The sequence below is a fragment of the Monodon monoceros genome, unplaced genomic scaffold (genome assembly GCF_005190385.1).
Source record: "Monodon monoceros isolate NGI ecotype Baffin Bay Population unplaced genomic scaffold, NGI_Narwhal_1 Super_Scaffold_3, whole genome shotgun sequence".
Lineage (NCBI taxonomy): Eukaryota > Metazoa > Chordata > Mammalia > Artiodactyla > Monodontidae > Monodon > Monodon monoceros.
The window spans coordinates 20,464,905-20,485,290 of NW_021703780.1; the positions used below are offsets into that span (position 1 = coordinate 20,464,905).

Genomic DNA, 20,386 nt, shown 5'->3' on the forward strand with positions numbered 1-20,386 from the left:
TGCCATCCTCTGTGCCAGAAATTTCCAGTTGTGCACAAAAATAATGTAACCCTGGCCACTGGGTAGGGCAGATTTTAAGTGTATGAAGCTAAATGTTCATGTAAAAAGCATCACATTTTCCTTCTAACACCATCGATAGTATTGAACTGGCTGGATATACAGAAAGTGTAGACATAAGCAGAGAAATTATTTTAAAAATAAAATCACCCTCCTGTGCTTTTTACTTTTTTTTTTGCCACTCCTTGTAAAGCAGAATAATTAAAAATAAGATGGTCTCATGAGGATGAATATTAGCAGCAGGAGCAAAAGCACCGGAAAGCTTAATTTTTTCCAAGGCCCATGGGAACTGTTTTCTCTATTGTCCTGTCCTGATGATTTCAACCTGACAGTTTAATCACGTTGCTTCTCCACTTAGTCATAGCAAAGCAATCCTAGTTTTCCCCTCGTGTGACAGAGGCTTGTGCAACAGAATATTGCTTAGGTGTGGTCACGCTTGTCTGTGACGAGCCCCACCTCTCATTCTAATCTCTCCACAACGAATGCCACGGGCACCACCCAGGCCCCCAGCCTCAGGGCCATGGGCGGATGGGGAACAATCAGCTAACCAACGTGTCAGGCTACAATTAACTCCAAGTCCTTGCTCTGGGGTGCTGCTCTGGGGTTGGGGATGCTTTAATGTTTTCTTCATATATTTAAAATAAGATATTTAGTAGAAAATGGTTTAATATATTTTTAAACATATGAAGTGGATATCTGTGTCAAGTTATTAGGGAAAGTACCTGTAGGGGCCGAGTATCATAAGCACACCATCCTCATTAAGACTGATTGTATTTCAGAGTTTGGGAATACAGTCGGCCCTCCCGCACCCTCCCACATCTGCATCCATGGGGCCCACATCCCTACGGGTCCTGCATCCATGGACACGGAGGCCCGCCTGTATATATTACCAAGTTGCTGAGTCTTTATTCCTACTGATAGAGGTCCAAATGCATGGCCTATAGCACATACTCAATAAATGTCTAAGGAATTAATAATCACTTTTCTTGTGTTTCATGTAAACTGGGACTGAGAGAGGCCTCAGTGTGGCTTGTTTTTCTCAGAGAAAGAAAAGGTGAAACATGCTAAAATGCTACCTTCAACCTTCAACCTACAAGTCAGCAAACCCCACCTCCCTCTCTGTTGCCTCCAGTCCTCAGAATACAATTCTTATTTAGCTCTCAAACTTCCAAGAAGCTGCTCTGTAGAGAGAGCACGGAAATGGCGGTTGGCATAGCGAAAGAGTGAAAACAGGAGAGCTGGGCTCTGTATGGGTGTCTCTTCAGCACAGAAAACTTGCTGGACAGAGGACAACCCATTCCTCAGATAAAGTATCTTTTATATATATATATATAAATATATATATAGACACACAGCCCTCAGACTCCAAGGGTCCTACGACAGAAACCACGCTTGGAAAGTCGTCTTTAAAGGCAATCACAGCTCCTAAGAGAAATTGGCCCTCTTTACACCATGTTGAACTCATCTTCTGCAAGGGTCTGCAGATAGAAACAGGTTAATCTTTCTCTTAACATAGGAACAAAACACTGTGCCAGCTACGAAAACACAAAACTCTTTTAAGTGTATACCTTAGCCCCTTACCCAACCTTTATTCCCGTTAACAAGCATCTCAGTTAAAAGAGCAATGTTTTTGTTTTGGTTTGTGTCTCAAAAACCCCAGAAGACAGGTCTTTTAAAATATGGGGACACACCTCCAGCCCAGTGTGAAAGGATGGGAACACGCTATTCTAACAAGAGTTAGTTTAGTTTTTAACTCCCATTGACTGTCCTGGATTAAAGGATTCCTGTGGGCGTCCTTCCATTTCACAACCGCTCCATTATCTGTCCTTTGAGCAATAGCTGAAGGAAGCTCCGTTTCTGATGGATCCATTCATGGAAACCTTTGGATTCCCTCGCTCCATCCTGTCTCGGCTGAAGACTGTGTCCTGATCACTGTCAAACTCAGACTCAGACACCATCAAGCTGGAGTTGTGTTCTGTGCTTCGGTGCTTAATACCTAGGGAGAAGCGGACAGGTGCATCTTGGGGGGAAGGGCACTTTCCCTCTCAGCTGCCCATCATTCTGGTCCCATGCACGGAGTCATGCGCTCTGCACATGCAAAACGATCACTCACAACGCAGCAGGCGGTTGGGGTTTCCTAGTGAGTATTAACAGGGGCTTTGGAATCACTGCTGAGCTTGAGCTCAAGCTTTGTCACTCACCAGCTGTGTGACCCTGGGCAAGGTACCTAACCTCTCTGGGCTTTCAGTCTCATCTATTAAATTAGGAGATAACAAGGCATCTATTCCACGGGTTTATGGTGAGGGTTAAGTGAACTCGTGCATGTAAAGCTCCTGCCAGCATTTACCACTTAGTAAGCACTCAATAAATGAAAACCATTATGATTTTACCACTTGTTCCCATCAAATATTTTTAGTAGAATATTTGATTGCTGGGAGTTAAAATAAGAGAAGGGACAGGTATGTGACCCCTGCTCTCAAAGAATTTATAGTGTCTAGCTAAGGAGGTAACACAAAGACGAGATGAGGGTTCATGACAGGCAAGAAAGTTTTAAAAATAAATTTTACATGAATCAAGAAGAGACAAGTGCACACTTAGAAGCTTCAGGGATCGTTCACACAGGATGGGATTTGAAGAGAGTGAAGGGTTTGGACAGGAGGACAGTGGAGGAGCATGGAGTATGCGGAGGCATCCAGAAATATTTGCAGAAAGCAGTCTGGAGCAAATGATTCACGTAGGAAATGCAAAAAAAAGAAAAACAAAAAGAGGCTGGGATCTCATAGAAAAGCACATGAATCCAAGGGAAGCCATGAAGCTTGGCTTTTGTCCTACTAGCAAAGGAGTGACACTATTAAAATGTTGTTTTAAGATATTACTAAAACCCAGTGGCAGGACAGAAGGAAGAGAGAGGAATAGCTGGAGAGCCAGCCACACACACGGAGCAGCGCAGCATGGAGGAAGGGAGCCCAGGCTCTAGAGCAGACGGCCTGTCCCGCCTGCCTTTGGCGCCTACTAGCTCTGTTACTTGGGCAAGTTGCTAAACTTTTCTGTGCCTCAGTTTCCCTTTCTGTAAAATGGGGATAATCATAGAGCTGTTGGCAGGATTGGAATTCAGTGGTAAAGTGCATAGAATTGTACCTCCTACATATTAAACATTAAGTACCTGCTAACTATTACTATTGTTACTATTAGTCCACAGGTGAGATCACAAGGGTCTGAACTAGGGTGGTGGTGAGAACGATGAGGAAAGAGGGCAAGAGATTAGGCAAGGTGGAGTGGCTGGAGTGGGGACAAGGCATCCTGGACCAAGCACCAGTGTCTGAGCTTTAGAGCCTGGTAATGAGGAACACAGGGGGGCTGTGAGTAGAAACAGGACTGCCAGAAGGGGGAGTGTATTTTAGGAGGCAGGTGGGTGAGACAATACACCCAAAAGCACTTTGAGCTCTTAGGTACAAAGTCTCTTTATAACACCTCTGATATTAGTTATGTAATACAGATGGTGAGCACTTGATAAATGCACGCTATTATGTGGATTTCCTGAGAAGCTTCCCCTGCCAAAGGCCTGAACCACGTTCTCCATAAACGCTCAGTCATTCTGGCCTCTATGTTCCTACAGGGCATCATCCGGCTTCTGTAGGACTCTGACTCCGGTGTAATTATCCTCCTCTGGGCTCTGAGTGCCCCAAGGCAGGCCCTATGCTTCACTCTCCTCCCCATCTCCAGGGCCTAACTCAGGGTCTGTGCAGATACATGACATTTACTTGGGTAAATGTACATGGGTAAAAATACATGACAGATACATGGGTAGATACATGACATTTGCCGTGGACAACGTTCTGCATCTCACAACTTCGAAAGTGATTACAGCCCTCTGTAAGAATCAATTTAGTCATCAATCCAGAATTATGACAAGTCCACAGAATCAGTGCTAAGCAGCCTCAGGGGGCCAGAGAAGGTTCCTTTAGTCTCCAAGAGTTAATAAGTGAGAATCAGAAAGTTAACTGAGGTGGGCAAGAGGTAGTTCTCAGCATGGGGATCAATTCATGCTGTGAACGAAGTCAATTGTTTGTAAAAGCGTTTGTGTCCATCTATACACATGGCTGATTAGCTAATGCAGACACTGAAAAATGTTTGGTTTTGAAGTCCAAATGTTATTTGGCGGCATTTTGTGTGTGGCAGACCTAAAAGGAACAGCATTCAGAGATGAGCCAGGGTGAAACAGCATCACAGGCCCCACCCTCCAACCATGAGTAGAGAAAAGCCAGGCACTGGGGACACCTGTTTGAAAAGCAGTCTTATTCCTGGGGTCATTTGGTTCTACCAATAATAGGCATTTCCTATCCCTCACCCATTCATGCCTCAAAGCACTTTGCCAAGATTTCATTACGTGTATAATACAACTATCGCCTCCCAGGTAGCATATCCCCGGGATTGAAGTAGGTTGATTTTCTTCACAGAATCCCAGTCTCGCTCTTCCTCCCCGGTTAAAGCGCCCACTCCAGCCTGCTGTTCTCCCTTCACCTATGGTGACACTCAGACACCTGGATCAAGTAATGGAAAGGCACCAGGAAATCATCTTGGAGGCTGCCTTACCATATTTGGGCCTCAGCTCCATTCTTTCCTGGTCATCCATGTTATCCAGGATTGTGTACTTTGTTTTTTTCCTTATTTTAGTCCTTTTTCGTCTGCAAAGAACAAAGAAAAGGTCAACCCAGATTCTCAGAAAGGGTAACTAGGATCCAGGATTTCAAACACATGGAGGACACCAAAGGAAATGTTTTGCCTTTAGAATTTATTACATTCTATTAATTGGCATCTTTTATTAAGGATATGCATACACAGCCAGATCTGAGTTTGGTGAGTCTGAGGTACATCATGCATCTTGAAGAAACACATGTCAGAGTAAGAAGGGCCATACTGCTATCACCCTCCTGACTGCAGGCTCTCACCCAATCCTCAGGCTGAGGTGCCAGGGACCTTTCCAGAAACTCTCAATACCTGTGTGTTGGCCTAGCAAGCTTTTCTCCATGAGTCATTCCTTCCTCATAAAAACCTGGATATAGCAAGTTTTCCCCTGAACCTATACTATCCTGAGATGTCCAAAGATGCAGGAATGAAAAGATGATGTAACTGGCAGTCAGAAAAAAAAACCAACAGAAATTATAATAAATTCCCCCAAAGGAATAAGCAATAACTCAGTCAACACATAAAAACAACTGGGCTGATCCTGTGGAGCTCGTCCTATGCTTCAGGGGATAATTTGAAAATACACATCAACACTATGGTTAAGATATGTAGAGAACAAACAAAGGCAGTTTTCTGATAGCTTGGTGATTAACAGCATGGGCCTCTAACCCTGGGTTTACTATCGGGGTGACTTTGAGATCATTTTCTGTTACCTCTGTGATTCCATGTTCCCACCTGTAAAATGGGAGTAAGAATAGTCCCTTTCTCATATGGTTGATAGGAGGTCTAAATAAGATAATACACAGAAAGCACTTAGAACCATTCATCACAGTGGCAAATACTTAATAAATGCTCACAGTCAATCACCCTTGTCATCATGCTCATCTACTTGATACAAACGTCACAAAGCTGCAGAATTTTTAAAGCCAAGCACAGCAGGGTGACCATCATCCCAGATGGTTCTGGGAAAACTTAATGGGGTGGAGGCCTCTAAGTGCCTGTGCTCTCTTTCACCAGTCCTACCTTTGGGAAAATAACCACAAATAAAACTAAAAAAATTGATAAGTGATCTCTGAAAAATAACTATTATTTTGGTATAACCATTATTTCTTTTTATCATGTCTTCTTTGGAGAGCATTTATAGAGTTCCATATAGGAAAGTGGACCCAGTGCTGTCTTCTAAGGACTTGAGTAATCACTGTTCCTACAAATCTCCTTATAGAGGGTCAAGCATGGGGTTATGGAAGGTTCGGATAATTAGGCAGCTCTGGGGCTTCTCAGCGGTCAGCTCCATGGGAAAAAAGAAGAAGGAAAAATCTAAAGCAAAACCTCTCTTTGGTGATAGTATTCAGTTCGCTTAAAGTTTTGCATTTATGAAATAGAATTCAGGTAGATTAGATTGTTGCTTCACATACGTAAAATAATATAAATCTAGCATTTACTACAACTCCTTTCTCTACCGAGGGTGGATTAGTCAGGCCACTTAGGTACTGTTCTAGTGAACATAATGCGAGACTGATAGAAAAGAGCATGAGGTTTGATACAGAAGCACTGAATCTTCTAGAAAATATGAGAGCTGCAATGAAAAAAAGCTGTCTCTAGTATTATTCTGTTTAACTAGGCACATAAGCTTCGTGGGGGAGAATGCATTATAAAGTACTTTTAAAGTCAAGTTTCTCTTCATAAAATGAGTGACTCAAACAGTTCAGCAGCTTCACAAACCCGAGCAAAAGCCGCTAGAACTGTCATATCACCTTCAATGTTGCGTCTTTATTTCAAAGACATAAGTAAGAGTGCCAGGTACCTCTTGCAGCAGCAGATACAAAGCCAAGTTAAACCCCCTGTTAGCACGACAAGAGTTAGAGCCAATGTTGTCACATAGAACACACTCCACTCTGAAAAACAAGAAAACCAGAGTGGACATGTTACATACCATTTGCAAAACAGCTTTATTTCAATGACTCACAATGAATATTTCTGAGTCCTTACAAGCAAAGCCATCTGTGGTGCTGCTACCACCTCGCCAGGCTGGTCGAGAGCCTAAGCAAGGTGAAATACAAATAAATCAAGAACAACTTAAAACCACCCGACTTTCATCCAGCTGGTTCAGGGACCTCATGGAGCACATATTTCACACTGACCTGAGAACAGAATAATCTGAAAAAAATAAATTCATCAGTTAAAAAGTAAGGCCTCTTAAACACCCATGAAAGTCATATCAAAATATTCATTCCATGGGCTTCCCTGGTGGCGCAGTGGTTGAGAGTCCACCTGCTGATGCAGGGGACATGGGTTCGTGCCCCGGTCCGGGAAGATCCCACATGCCGCGGAGTGGCTGGGCCTGTGAGCCATGGCCGCTGAGCCTGTGCGTCCGGAGCCTGTGCTCCGCAACGGGAGAGGCCACAGCAGTGAGAGGCCCACATACCGCAAAACAAACAAACAAACAAAAAAATATATATTCATTCCAGAATCACAGAACCTCAAAACTAGTTCTGGCCTGGTTTGAATAAAGCAAATAAAGTATTTGTATGGTCGCCTATGACATGAAGATGCTTTTCACAGAGCCAGACAGCCACTCAGAAGCTACCTGATCTTCACTTCCCCCACATCCTTGTGGAAATCCAGGGTAAAAAGTTCTGCACCAGCAACTCAGGAAGAGAGAAACCAATGGAGCAAAAACAAAAGGTTTACCTCTATTAGATGTTATATATGCTCCTTGGAATAACAATCCAAGGGCTGGCTATTTTCAAATTTTTATGTAGTAGAGAGTGGGAACATAATTTGGCAGTCAGCTCATCCTAATTTTTTGGCCAATTATGTCCATCTACATCCCCAAGAAAACAAAATTACTCTTAGGAATAGACTGGCATTGAAATACAGTTCCCTCCTCAGAAGAGACTTAAGGGCACCAGCTTGGCCAGCTGAGGCGGTGGTTCCAATTTTTGGTGCCTCCTTGGGCAGACAGCCTGGAAGAATGGGCCAATTTTCTTGTTCATCTGATTCCAGCCAGGTCCACACCAGGGACCACTTCACCAGAAGGTCACACTCAGCTCAAGTCAAGGCAGGTGCAGTGTGGAAATGGGGACCATGTAGCCCAAAGCAGCCTTCTCAGCAATGCCAGCGATGGTTAGCCAAATCTGCTCTGCCAAGGTGAATCTCCTCATCGGGAAGTTTTACGAAAAGCCTTAAGCACACCCCCAAGGTGAACTGTGGGAGTATCTTAACCCATCACCACGTGAGCTCGTTCGCTTGGCTTCGGGTGAGAAAAGGGTTGAGTTTACAGCTGCAAAGCTAGGCAGATCTTTCTGACAGTTCAGAATGATTTGTCTGAAGGCTCCTCACCCAAAGCCACCACACCAGGACTCACCACAGTTGCTGTCCCCATCCTGAATATAACGCTGGATCAGGTTCTCCATCCACAACTGAGAGCAAATGCAGCGCTTCGTGATGGGGTCACAGTGACCATGGCCAGAACACTTCAGGAGGCACCCTGCAAGGAGGCGAGTGGGGCAGAGGTCACCATGGAGAAAAGGCGCTCCCTGGCTTCAGCTGTGTCTTTTCATAGCATAGACCCTGAACAGAGGCATCTCGTTGAATCAAGAGACTCTTACGCTATGAACAGGGGTCCCAGGGAAAGTCTCTCGAATCGATAATCTCATCTGGAAGCAAATGGCAGAAATATGCCAACACCTGAACTGTGAAACAAAAGCCTTAATCATGTAGCAGAAACGTAGCACCCTTTGGCTTAAGAAAGAGAAATTCTAAGAATTTATCCAGTGAAAACGACTGGGGATGTGCACAAAAACTTATCTACATTGCAGCATTATTTAAAATCAACCTGACAGTCTGTGAGTAGAGGATTGGTTGTATAAGTTGTGGAACATATCTAGGATGGAGTACTGTGAGGTCATGAATATGTTATTGAGGGATGAATTTTAAAAGATTTGAGAAAATGGTCATAATATGATTTGAAGTTAAATACCAGATTAAAAAATTATATATCAAACTATCCTGATTGTATTAACGTGTTTCTAGAGATGGGGGAACTGGAAGGAAAAACATCAAAATATTAACCAAAGTTATCTTTGGATGGTGGGAATTCTAGACTCTAGAATCTAAAGGATTATTCTAATTTTTTTTGTCTTCTTGGATATTCCAAATTTCCTACAATAAATAAATACTACTTTTGTAGCTAGAAAAAAAGGAGTTCTTAGAAAAATTAATTTACTCCATATTACAAAGAAAGTCAATTGTGGATAGGTATACATCTGAAACAAATTAAATTTTACTCCCCAAATGGTATCACAGTCCCCAGTGTTTATTGAAATGACCTGGGATAAAGACCACATTTCCATCCACACATATGAATGAGTTTGGTGCCAGGAAGAGGCATCAGGCAAGCCACTAAGAAAAGAGGTACCACTGGAAGGCACTTAAAAGCTATCTTAGGGCTTCCCTGGTGGCGCAGTGGTTGAGAGTCTGCCTGCCCGATGCAGGGGACACGGGTTCGTGCCCCAGTCCGGGAAGATCCCACATGCCGCGGAGCGGCTGGGCCCGTGAGCCATGGCCGCTGAGCCTGCGCGTCCGGAGCCTGTGCTCCGCAACGGGAGAGGCCACAGCAGTGAGAGGCCCACGTACCGCCAAAAAAAAAAAAAAAAAAAAATCTATCTTAAATTTCCAAGAGTCTACATAACACCATGTTCACAACCTAAGGCACGATGTCCCAGGTCAATAAATTATATAAACATGGCTTTTCCAACCAATAACACGTATCTGTCTTTTAAAACTGTTCTGACCATCTAAGTATGAAATCTCTGACCATGACCAGTATGAAAGAGTATGGTTTTAAAAACAGACCATAACTGTTGTTGGTCTCCAGTTTCCCTCAAAGACAAAGCATGGTTGGCAAATGTATGTTGCAGGAAACCAGCTGGAGACATAAATGCAAAACAAATCTCTGGATGCTAAAGCAAAGATGTCCACATGTCCTCCTTCTGTGCCAGTAAAACATAGCCACGATCAGCAAATCTGATTCTTTTAGAATATTCCCGTAGGGGTTGACATGGAGAAATTGGAAAGATAATGAAATATTGAAGTTCATTCCTACTTAAGTCAAAAAAGACTATGAGGGCTTTCCTGGTGGTGCAGTGGTTGAGAGTCCGCCTACCGATGCAGGGGACATGGGTTCATGCCCTGGTCCGGGAAGATCCCACATGCCGCGGAGCGGCTGGGCCCGTAAGCCATGGCCGCTGACCCTGCGCATCCGGAGCCTGTGCTCCGCGGCGGGAGAGGCCACAACAGTGAGAGGCCCACGTACCGCCAAAAAAAACCCCAAAAAACAAAAAACAGACTATGAGACCTGGCTACTGTCCCACCATATAGGAACCAAATCATATTTCACCTTCTCCGAAAAATCTTTTCCTTTAACCTGGGTAATTATGTTTCTATAAGACTCCCATTGCATTTAATTGGATGGGATGTCTAGTCCAGTGGAATCCAATTCTGAATATACAACAATTAGGTATTTACATTACTTGAACTTTAAAACTAAAAATAAAAAAGAATATTTCTGATGGGGACATACCTGCTGTGTCAACCCTCAAGACTTTGAAAAGCAAGAAATCAGCCTTTTCCTTTGAGAGCCGCCTGTGCAGATTTCGGGCCACTTCCGCAGCTTTGAGGACCTTGAAAGGTGGCCCAGTCTGTACATAAAACACAATCACGGTGCTGCAGAGGAGACAGAGAGAGAGGTCAGCCACACGGTTATGCAGTGACCAATGTGACATATCCACTCCAGCCATCTGACCTGTGGGGCTGAGAAGACAGACGGCCACAGCTCTGCCGCTTGGCAAGGACATAGGGGTGTATGCTGAGGGTCAAGGGATTGATTGGTTTCTATTCACAAATAAAGGCTCTTTGGTCCCAGAGTTCAGCTGATGATAGATAGACCTTTGGATAAAAGGAGCAATGTATGTGTGTGTGCAAACAGACATAACCACACACAGAATGAGAACTTTCAGACACATCTTCATTTTTACCTTTTTGTTGAGATATAATACACTTACAATAAAAAGTCACCTTTTTTTTTTGGCGGTGCTGTGCAGCTTGCAGGATCTCAGTTCCCAGACCAGTGATTGAACCTGGGGCCAAGGCAGTGAAAGCCCAGAATCCTAACCACTAGGCCACCAGGGAACTCGCAAAAGTCACCCTTCTGAAGTGTACAATTCAGTGGCCTTTGGTATATTCACAAAGTTGTGCAACCAACACCACCATCTAATTCCAGAACATGGGCTTCCCTGGTGGCGCAGTGGTTGAGAATCTGCCTGCTAATGCAGGGGACATGGGTTCAAGCCCTGGTCTGGGAGGATCCCACATGTCGCGGAGCAACCAGGCCCGTGAGCCACAACTACTGGGCCTGCGCGTCTGGAGCCTGTGCTCCGCAACAAGAGAGGCCGCGACAGTGAAGAGACCTGCGCACCGTGATGAAGAGTGGCCCCCACTTGCAGCAACTAGAGAAAGCCCTAGCACTGAAACAAAGACCCAACACAGGCAAAAATAAGTATAAAAATAAATAAATAATTCCAGAACATTTCCATCATCACAGAAACTCCACACCCATTAAGAGCCGCCCCCATGCCGCCCCTCAGCTCCTGCCAAACACTAATCTACTTTTCTGTCTCTGTAGGTTTAATTATTCTGGGCTTTTGATATAAATGGAATACATATGAGGCATTTCGCATCTGGCTTCTTTCATTTAGCATAATGTTTTCAAAGCTCATCCAGGTTGCAGCATATATCAGCATTTCCCCCTCCTTTGAATTGCCAAATATTATTCCATTGTATGAATATATCTCATTTTATTTACCCACTCATCTGTCGATGACATTTGGATTGTATCTACTTTTTGGCTATACGAATAACCCACTGTGAATGTTCACGTGCCAGATTTCTTTTTTTTTTTTTACATCTTTATTGGGGTATAATTGCTTTACAATGTTGTGTTAGTTTCTGCTGTATCACAAAGTGAATCAGCTATACATATACATATATCCCCATATCTCCTCCCTCTTGAGTCTCCCATGTGCCAGATTTCGTATGGACATATGTTTATCATTTCTCTTGGGTATATACCCAGGAGCAGAATTACTGGGTCGTATGGTAGCTCTACATTTAGCACTTTGAGGAACTGACAAACTGTTTTCCCCAGTGGCTACACCATTTACATTCCCACCAGCTACGTATGAGTGTTCCAATTTTTCCATATACTTGTCAACATTTGTTATGGTCTGTCTTCTGGATTACAGCCATCCTGGTGGGTGTGAAGTGGTATCTCAATGTGATTTTGATTTGCATTTCCCTAATAGCTAGCGATGCTGAGCATCTTTTCACGTGCTTATTGGCATTTGTATATTTTCTTTGGAGAGATTTTATTCAAATCTGTATTAGTTTCCAAATGTTGCCATAAAAATGTACCACAAACTGGGTGGCTTAACACAACAGAAATTTATTCTCCCACAGTGTTAGAGGCTAGAATTCCAAAATCAAGGTGTTGGTAGGACCATCCTCTCTGAAGGCTCTAGGGGAGAATATGCTCCATGCCTTTCTCTTAGCTTCTGCTGTTGCTGGCAATCCTTGGCGTTCTGTGGCTTGTAGACACATCACTCCAATCTCTACCTCCAGTATCACATGGCAGGCTCTCCGTGTGTCTGTCTCTGTGTCTCTTTTCTTATAAGGACACAGTCATGTTGGATTAAGGGTCCACCCTACTCCAGTATGACCTCATCTTAACTAATTCCTTTTCATTTATAATCCTTTTCATTTCTATAAGGTTGGTAGTGATATCCCTTTTCATTCCAGATTTCAGCAGTTTGAGTCTTCTCTCTTTTTCTTGGTCATTCTAGCTAAAGCTTTATCGATTTTGTTGATCTTTCAAAGAAACAACTTTTGGGGCTTCCCTGGTGGTGCAGTGGTTGAGAATCTGCCTGCCAGTGCAGGGGACACAGGTTCGAGCCCTGGTCTGGGAAGATCCCACATGCCGCGGAGCAACTGGGCCCGTGAGCCACAACTACTGAGCCTGCGCATCTGGAGCCTGTGCTCCGCAACGGGAGAGGCCCATGCACTGCGATGAAGAGTGGCCCCCACTTGCCACAACTAGAGAAAGCCCTCGCACAGAAACGAAGACCCAACACAGCCAAAAATAAATAAATAAATTTATAAAAAAAAGAAACGACTTTTGGTTTTATTGATTTTCAGATGTGTTTGGTTCAGTGTTTGATATAAGAAAGGGAAATGTATGATCCATTTTTGAAAGAGTTCTGTAAAAAAATAACTAGTATTTTTAATTTATTATTTTTCTAAGTAAATTTCAGTTATCTGAAAAGCAAACCTAAACAGAATAGCTGACAATAACTGGCAGATGGATTTACTATGAATAGTAGGTTTTTATTCCCATATTCTGTCTCTCTCTCTCTCCCCATCCCACTTCCCTGTTCATAAGTTGGATAAGAGTTTTTTAAAAACTCAATTAAAATTGTAAATCTTATAAGAAATCAAGGAAGAGGTTGAACCTTATAGACCCTCAGAAGACAGCAATGGTAACCCATAATCCTCTCACACTGAGAGAAGCCTCAGCCCCTAAACACGGGGCAGGGATGAAGCCTGGCTGTGAGGCATCCCCCGTGCGTGCCCCAGACCATGCACACGCCCTCCGATGATACCAGAACTAAAACCCAGCTCCCTCTGACGTTCCCTATGCCTTCATTCAGAACATTCTCAATCAACAAACATTTACCGAGACTTGTGGGAAGGACCTATAATGATGTTGTCCTTACTGCTTCCCTTTGAGGAAAAAAAAAGAATATGAATGGGATAAACATGCGTGCAAAGACACAGAACGAGAGGAAATGACGAGCTCCAGGCTGGATGGTGCAGTTCTTACCTGAGATCCGAGAGGGCCTGAATCTTCTGAACCTTGATGTCTGAGTCCAGCACATGCAGCAGCACCGCCAGCTGCCTCACAAGGGTGTCCTTCTGCTGTTCCGTCAGCTGCCCAACGCCAACCTGCAGGATCAGCTCCACCAGGCCGCTCTTCTTCGGGTCTGGGGAAATGAGAAGACATGGGCTTTCCACCTGGAAACCCCAGGCTTGATAATAGGAGGAGCAAGGCCTGTGTAATAGTTAAAGAGCTTTAAATGACCCCTGTGTAATTTCTACGCTTAGGTTCTAGGGCTCAGGTCAATTCTTCCAAGTACCACGGGGGCCACTATCCGAGAGTACTTCTTCCTTCTTTTATATCAGCTTGCTGTCTATTCATTTTTCTCCAGATGATAAGGAGGTGTGACTAATCTGCCTCTGGGCTCACGTGAAATTCTGGGACCTCACACACCTCCTCGGGCCTGGTAAGAGAACTATGTCTCCGAGCGCTGCGGGCCCGGCCCAGTTTATGCCGGGGGTCGGTGTGGCCACCTTGCTGGAGCTGCCCTCTCCGTGCTCCCAGGAATGAAGGCCTCGTGTCCACCTCACATTAGGTCTTTGTCTTCTGGCAGGAAAACCAAAGTGACCAGGGAGTCCTGCTGCCAGACCCAATTCTCCCTAATGAGTTAGGAGGCTGGATCTGTTTGAGGATAGATAACCACAGGCAGGGGAAACCTCCAAGTGGGCCTAGCTTCCCACACCGGGTTCCACTGTCACCTGCAAGGAGCCCCAAAGGCTGACCTCTCCCCCCAGCCCCCGCTCACGGACCAGCCCCACAAACCCAGGCCCGGAAGCCTGTGAGCGCACCTGGCCGCACTTCCACGGTGGCAGTGTCCATGTCCGAGGCGCCCTGACTATCAGTGACTCGCAGGTGGAAAGTGTAGACCCCCTCCACCAGGTTGGTGAGCTGCAGGGCCGTGCTGTGGTCAGAGCCATCCATGACATCCTGAGAAATAACCCAGTTCATGATTCAATAGTCAGCTCCCAACCTGGGCCTCTGTTGATCCCAAACCTCAGGGTCCCGTCTTTGTCACACATGCATGATTCTAAGGGGCAGGGTGAACAGGAAGCAAGGTGGTGGGTTAGTGAAGGTCCGGGTAATCCTCAGCGTCTCTCCCACTTTTAAAGCACCAGGAGGCACAATCCTTAGACAGGACTTTGTGAGCTGAGCTGCTTCCCAAGGGCTCTCTAGGAATTACCAAATTCCACCCTGCAGAGGGGAAAACCACCGAAATTAGGGCAGAGACCTGGAGGGTGAAGCACTCTCTTTGAAGAGCTTTCTGGGTCTTATTTTTAAAGATAGTTTTACAATGCTCTCATCTCGGGTTTCCTCATGGTGTATCAGGTTCACCTTCTCAAATGACCCAAGAGCCTGAGTAGCAACATCTCTGCTCAAAGAATTCGAGAAGAATCTCCCAGACCCTCTCTCTGAACTTGCTAACAGAAGAGGGTGGTAACAAGGGCTCTGATCAGAGAGCTGTTATAATTACACTTAGAGGCTAACCCACCATCTGGCTGAACAGTATTCATTCCAGAGTTACTTTAGGAATTATAAAGCATTTTCAGTTCTTTCCCTGGGACCACTCCTTCAGTACATCTCCAAGAGTAAATTTGCATCTCTCAAGTCCTTAGCAACAGGAAGAATGAAGATGTACCTAAATTTACAGCCTAAGAGGCAGAGTAATCTAACGGGGAAAAAGGCCTGCCAGGAGCTAAAAACCTAGGTCTATCTGGTTTGACTAAGGATGAGTTAGTTGACCTTGGCCAAGTCTCTTTCCATCTCTGCAACTCATTCTCTGTACTTAGGAAATGGGAATAGCAATCCTCGATCTATTGACCTATCTGGTACAATGTTGAGGAAAAGGAAAGAATCCATTTGGACCAAAATAGGAACAATGGGGAAGCTAAGGAGCAGAATGAGTCCCATGAGAAGACATGGTTTCAAAGTCCCTCCAGGCTATGGTTTCTGACCCTACGCAAAGTCTGGGCAAGGAAAAAGTCAGAAGGGACTTCAGATTTGTTTAAACTGAACAGCAGCCTGCTGCCTCCAGCCCTCAGAAGAAACCTAGAAGCATAAACACCTTAGTGGGGACCATGGAAAGGGAGATGAGGTCATAACAGAGACATTGCTATGGAGTTAACTGTGTTCCCTCATCTGCTGAAGCCCTAATCCCCCAGTGTGGCTCTATTTGAGATAAGGTCTATTAAGAGGTAATTAAGGTTAAATGAGGTCATAGGGTGGGGTCCTGATCCCATAGGATTAGTGTCCTTATAAGAAGAAACACCCAAGAGCCCTCTGTCTCCCCCTCCCCTCCCCTCTCTCCTCTCTCTCTCCTGCCACCCCCAACCCCCACCCCACCCCTGTGAGGACACAGCAAGAAGGCAGCTGTCTGAGAACCAGGAAGAGAGCTCTCATCTGGAACCAAACTGGCTAGCACCTTGATCTTGGACTTTGCAGCCTCCAGAACTGGAAGAACACAAATATCTGTTGTTTAAGTCACCCCGTCTATGCTATTTTGTTATGCAGCCCTAGCAAACTAATACAGACGTAATGATTAGTGGTCCAGGGGCAATTCTCTTCAAGTACTCACTCCAGCTGCTGGACTCTGGCCGTCCCGGATCCACAGATAGGACACAATTCCTTGGTCATCAGTAGACCTTGAACCATCCAAAGTAATGGAGTTATTGGGAAGCACAAGAACATGTCTGCCACCAGCCTGGGCTCTGGGAGGACTATTATTTTCTAAGTCAAATATAGCAAAAATGAAAGCAAAGAAATTGATTTAAAACACTTGTGATAGAAGTGTATCACAAACTATCCATGACTATTCCATATTGCAGATATGTAGATTTAAAATATCCAAAAAGCATCATTTCCTGCCCCAAATACCCATTAGATAACATACAGACTTTCTCAAAGTTCTTTTTGCACTTAGCTAGTTGTAATTTGGCAGCCTATATGCTGGACAGTTTTCTATTATCATTACAGTTTTTTCTCTTTTTAAAAAAGAGAGATCATGATCTTACTTAATGTTTGGGATCTGGAAAATGAAAATATTTTGGTTTAAAATATGCTATGGATTAGTTTGTACTGGTCCACACTATCTGGCCACAGAAATATTTTTGTTTCTAACAGTACCAAATCTTGCTTGTCTAAGTAAATTGAAGAGGGAGGATTCAGGGCAGTGGGGAGAATCTGGCACTGAGGAGGCTTAATTCCATTGTCCATACAGGGAAAGGCTAGAAAGAATAGAAATAGACGGGCAGTAAATTGAGTAAGCCCAAAAATCCTTCTATAAAAAACAATATCTAGACCCTATCGAGCTTCAAAACTGGAACTTAAGACAACCACCCCCTTTTATGCACATGTCCCCATACTTTCTCTACTATTATATATGGCTGAAAACTTCCATAATAAAACGTTTGAAAAAAACTCAAATCGATGTCATTGTGCTGATAAAATTGTTTTATCCTTTCCCAACTGCCCAGCAAATAAAGTCCAAATTCCTCAGCATGACACTTGACACATACAATACCTCAAGGCTGAGCTTCTGCCTTTGTCTCAGCCACCCTCCCCAATGAACTGACACTCTTGCTGGTCCATAATACTGGTGAATGGATTTTACCATCCAGCCATGCTCTTTTACACCTCTGATCTTCAATACATCATAATCATTTATTCATTCACTGAAGTAACCAACATCTTTGATTTGCCATGAGTCTAGCACTGTGCCACGTGGAAGAGAGAGAAATATCTGAAAAAAAGGTCTTCAACCAGCTCATGGTCAAATGGAAAAGAAGAAAGAGACAAGTATATAAAGCAGGATGTCATAGATTGGACCACACATTTCATATTAAGAAACAACATGGAATTTGAAACCATCTCTGCTCTTAGATTTCCAAGGAAGAGGGAAAGCAAAGCATCATGTGGTCACTAGGACATGGGGCTTTAGTTGTCAGTAGTCACAGAAGGAGAATGAAGCTATTAGGACACACACTCCACAAACAAAAGGAAATGCTGTGCATGTGGACGGAAGAAGAGTGACCTTTGCTTGGCCAAGCAGAGTTCGGTATCTGCTATAGCCAATAAGCAAACACTAACGTTTCCGGATAACCATGGCCTGGCTTAGGGTCTGTGAGACTGAAAAGCAGAAGGGGCCCAACCTCCTCCACTGGCAGATCCACCTGCCCTCTGCCTTGACTCACCCTTCCTCACGGTCACGCTGAGGGTGGTCGTGCTGCTTAGTCCCTGCTGGTCTTTCACCGCTAAACGGAAGTGGTAGGTACCCACCTGAAGACCGCTTACTGTGGCTACAGCTTTGTCGATGTTTTCCATCTCCACTGCGCTGGGGCCTCTGTGAAACAGGACAGTCATTAACAAAAGGCAGGGGGCATGGGATTCTGACGACGGCAGGTATGTTGCTTGTGTCCTTATAAATGCTTCTTTTCACAGCAATAATATATACCATCTAGAGAATTCTAAGATAATTTTGTATTCATTTAGATTCTCTAGTTCTATGTAAGAGTCACAAGTTAAAGCCTATTTCAGACAGAGGCTGCTGGATTCCTGGGAAGAGGATTTTGGAGTCTTCTGTTTTTTTAAATTGAACTGTCAGTGAAATGATCAGAATGGAGCCTTATAAACTATTCCTGTTTCTCCTTTGAATAAAATCAGCTGAAATCCTCAGTTATCTTTCGAGAGAGTGTGGAGGAGGAGAGAGCAAGCCAGGTAATTGATCTCCTGGCTCAAGAGGAATTATTCAATACAGCGGAGTCATGAAGATCGTGGGCTTTGTAGTCAGGAAGACCCACGATTGAGCTTCAGCTCTTGCTCTTACTATCTGGGCAACCAGAGACCCTGTGACTGACTCACCTCTGCAAGCCTCAGTTTCTTCATCTTTAAAATGGGAATAATATTATCATTTACCTCTTAAGAAATGACCTAGGATTCCATGAGATTAAGCATGTATAGCACAGAAAATGCTGGAGGATAAAGGAATCCCCTTGAACTCTGCACTTCTGTTGTCTATAGTCACTGCACGTGGTTTGAGTGAGTGCAGACTGGGGGGCCTCGTGAGGACCCCACCCAGGTTCCCCTGCACCACTTCTGTCATGAAGCTCACCTCACACCAAGACTGCCCTGTCCACCTGCCCCAGCTCCACCTCTCTCCACTGTCAAGGAATGTCCATCTTGTCCATCCACACCTGATACAGAATCCAATCAATAGTTCCCTGGCCACTTCTAGAAATGTGCTTAAATACTGACTCCTCAACACTCTCAAGCTGAGTGTTTAATGTAGACCCTCCAGAGCAGGGGTAATATTAGCTCTCATCCAGGGAGTGAACCCAGCACTCAGTGATGAGATGGGCTGACTACCTGACATGCTCCCAGTGGTAGAAAACAATGCCGTGGTCATCACTGCTTCTGCTCCCATCCAGGGTGGTGCTTTCCACCGGGAAGACCAGCTCCTGATCCGGGCCGGCGACAGCCTTCGGAGGCCTGTTGTCTTCTAGAATTATAGAAACGGTGTGAAGAAATATTATCTCTTTGCATTAAGTCTGCCATCCCCTGATTTCTTTATTCAAGCAAATTACTCATATTCAGCTCAGGCAGCTACTAGAGCATGCCCTGTCCTTTGGGAATCCTGGGGTGAAACACTGCAGTCTCCTAGCTGACCCAGGAGTTAAACATTCTAAGTTTGAGATGGGGGTTACAGGCAGCAAGAAATACTGTTCCCTAATATGTACATCTTTGGTTTCTTTAAAATACCTTAAAAGTCATGGAGTGGAACTGTAGTTAATTCCCCAATGTCTGGCCACAAGCCATCTGAGTATCAAGCCACACATAACTACCAGCCTCTTCAAGAATGCCCTAAAGCTTTGCAGCAGAGTGGGGCATGGCATCAGAGCCCAAAGTGACTCTGGAGATAGCTCTCATTTTGTCCTTCATGCCATGGTTTGGAGACACAGCCAGGACATAATTCAGAACCACAAAAGCAAATTGCCTTGATATTAAGATTCAGCTCTGCAGCCCTGATTTCTTGATAGTTCAAAGATTTAGAGAATTTGTACCAAATTTGGCTGGTCTGAAGCCCAGAAGCCCAGATGTCACTTCTGTTTTAATCTCTGGGGCTAAATCCCTTTCCCATCTCACCTACCAGGCTGGACAATCACAGTGACCACAGCTGTGGATTGCTGCCTTGAAGAATCTGTTACCATCAGCTGAAATGTATAATCTCCTTCCTTCATTGCAGACAAATGAAGGTACGGTGTCTCTACTCCCTAAGTAACAGCAAATACAAAAATGAAATAGAAAAAATAATATTAAAGAAGCACAAGTAATTAGCATGACATAATGAAAAATTAGTGATTTTACTAAATGTGGAGATCCTGCTTTAAAAAAAAATGTGCATGTCCCAGGAAAATGGGATCTAAAGTCCATTGTATATACTCAGATGCTATTGAAAGAATATAAATTAATATATAATTATATATTATAATTATGCATATATATATAATTATTTATGCATATATATGCATATATATGCATATATATAATTATTTATATAATTATATATAAAAATTATATATATAATTATATATATATAATTATATATATACATATATATTAATATATATGTATAAATACTTATATATAAAACAATAATTA

The 20,386-nt window shown here is 43.9% G+C and overlaps 1 protein-coding gene across 4 annotated transcripts in view; it reads right to left on the minus strand.

Annotated features, from left to right (window-relative positions):
• Positions 1-1,634: 1,634 nt before the first annotated feature.
• KIAA0319 (KIAA0319 ortholog) overlaps positions 1,635-20,386 on the minus strand; it is a 71,493-nt gene continuing 52,741 nt past the window's right edge. The window contains exons 11-21 of one of the 4 annotated variants that reach the window (XM_029242983.1): positions 19,875-19,998; positions 19,094-19,226; positions 17,923-18,071; positions 16,308-16,459; positions 14,524-14,662; positions 13,682-13,841; positions 10,328-10,470; positions 8,111-8,233; positions 6,548-6,638; positions 4,651-4,742; positions 1,635-2,053 (exon numbers count right to left, since the gene is read on the minus strand). In XM_029242983.1, the coding sequence (XP_029098816.1) occupies positions 1,875-2,053; positions 4,651-4,742; positions 6,548-6,638; positions 8,111-8,233; positions 10,328-10,470; positions 13,682-13,841; positions 14,524-14,662; positions 16,308-16,459; positions 17,923-18,071; positions 19,094-19,226; positions 19,875-19,998 (1,485 nt within the window). In that variant the 3' untranslated portion in view covers positions 1,635-1,874. Of the gene's footprint in view, positions 2,054-4,650; positions 4,743-6,547; positions 6,639-8,110; positions 8,234-10,327; positions 10,471-13,681; positions 13,842-14,523; positions 14,663-16,307; positions 16,460-17,922; positions 18,072-19,093; positions 19,227-19,874; positions 19,999-20,386 lie in introns of those variants that run through there. The other 3 variants (XM_029242984.1, XM_029242985.1, XM_029242986.1) reach the window with 3 other exon arrangements.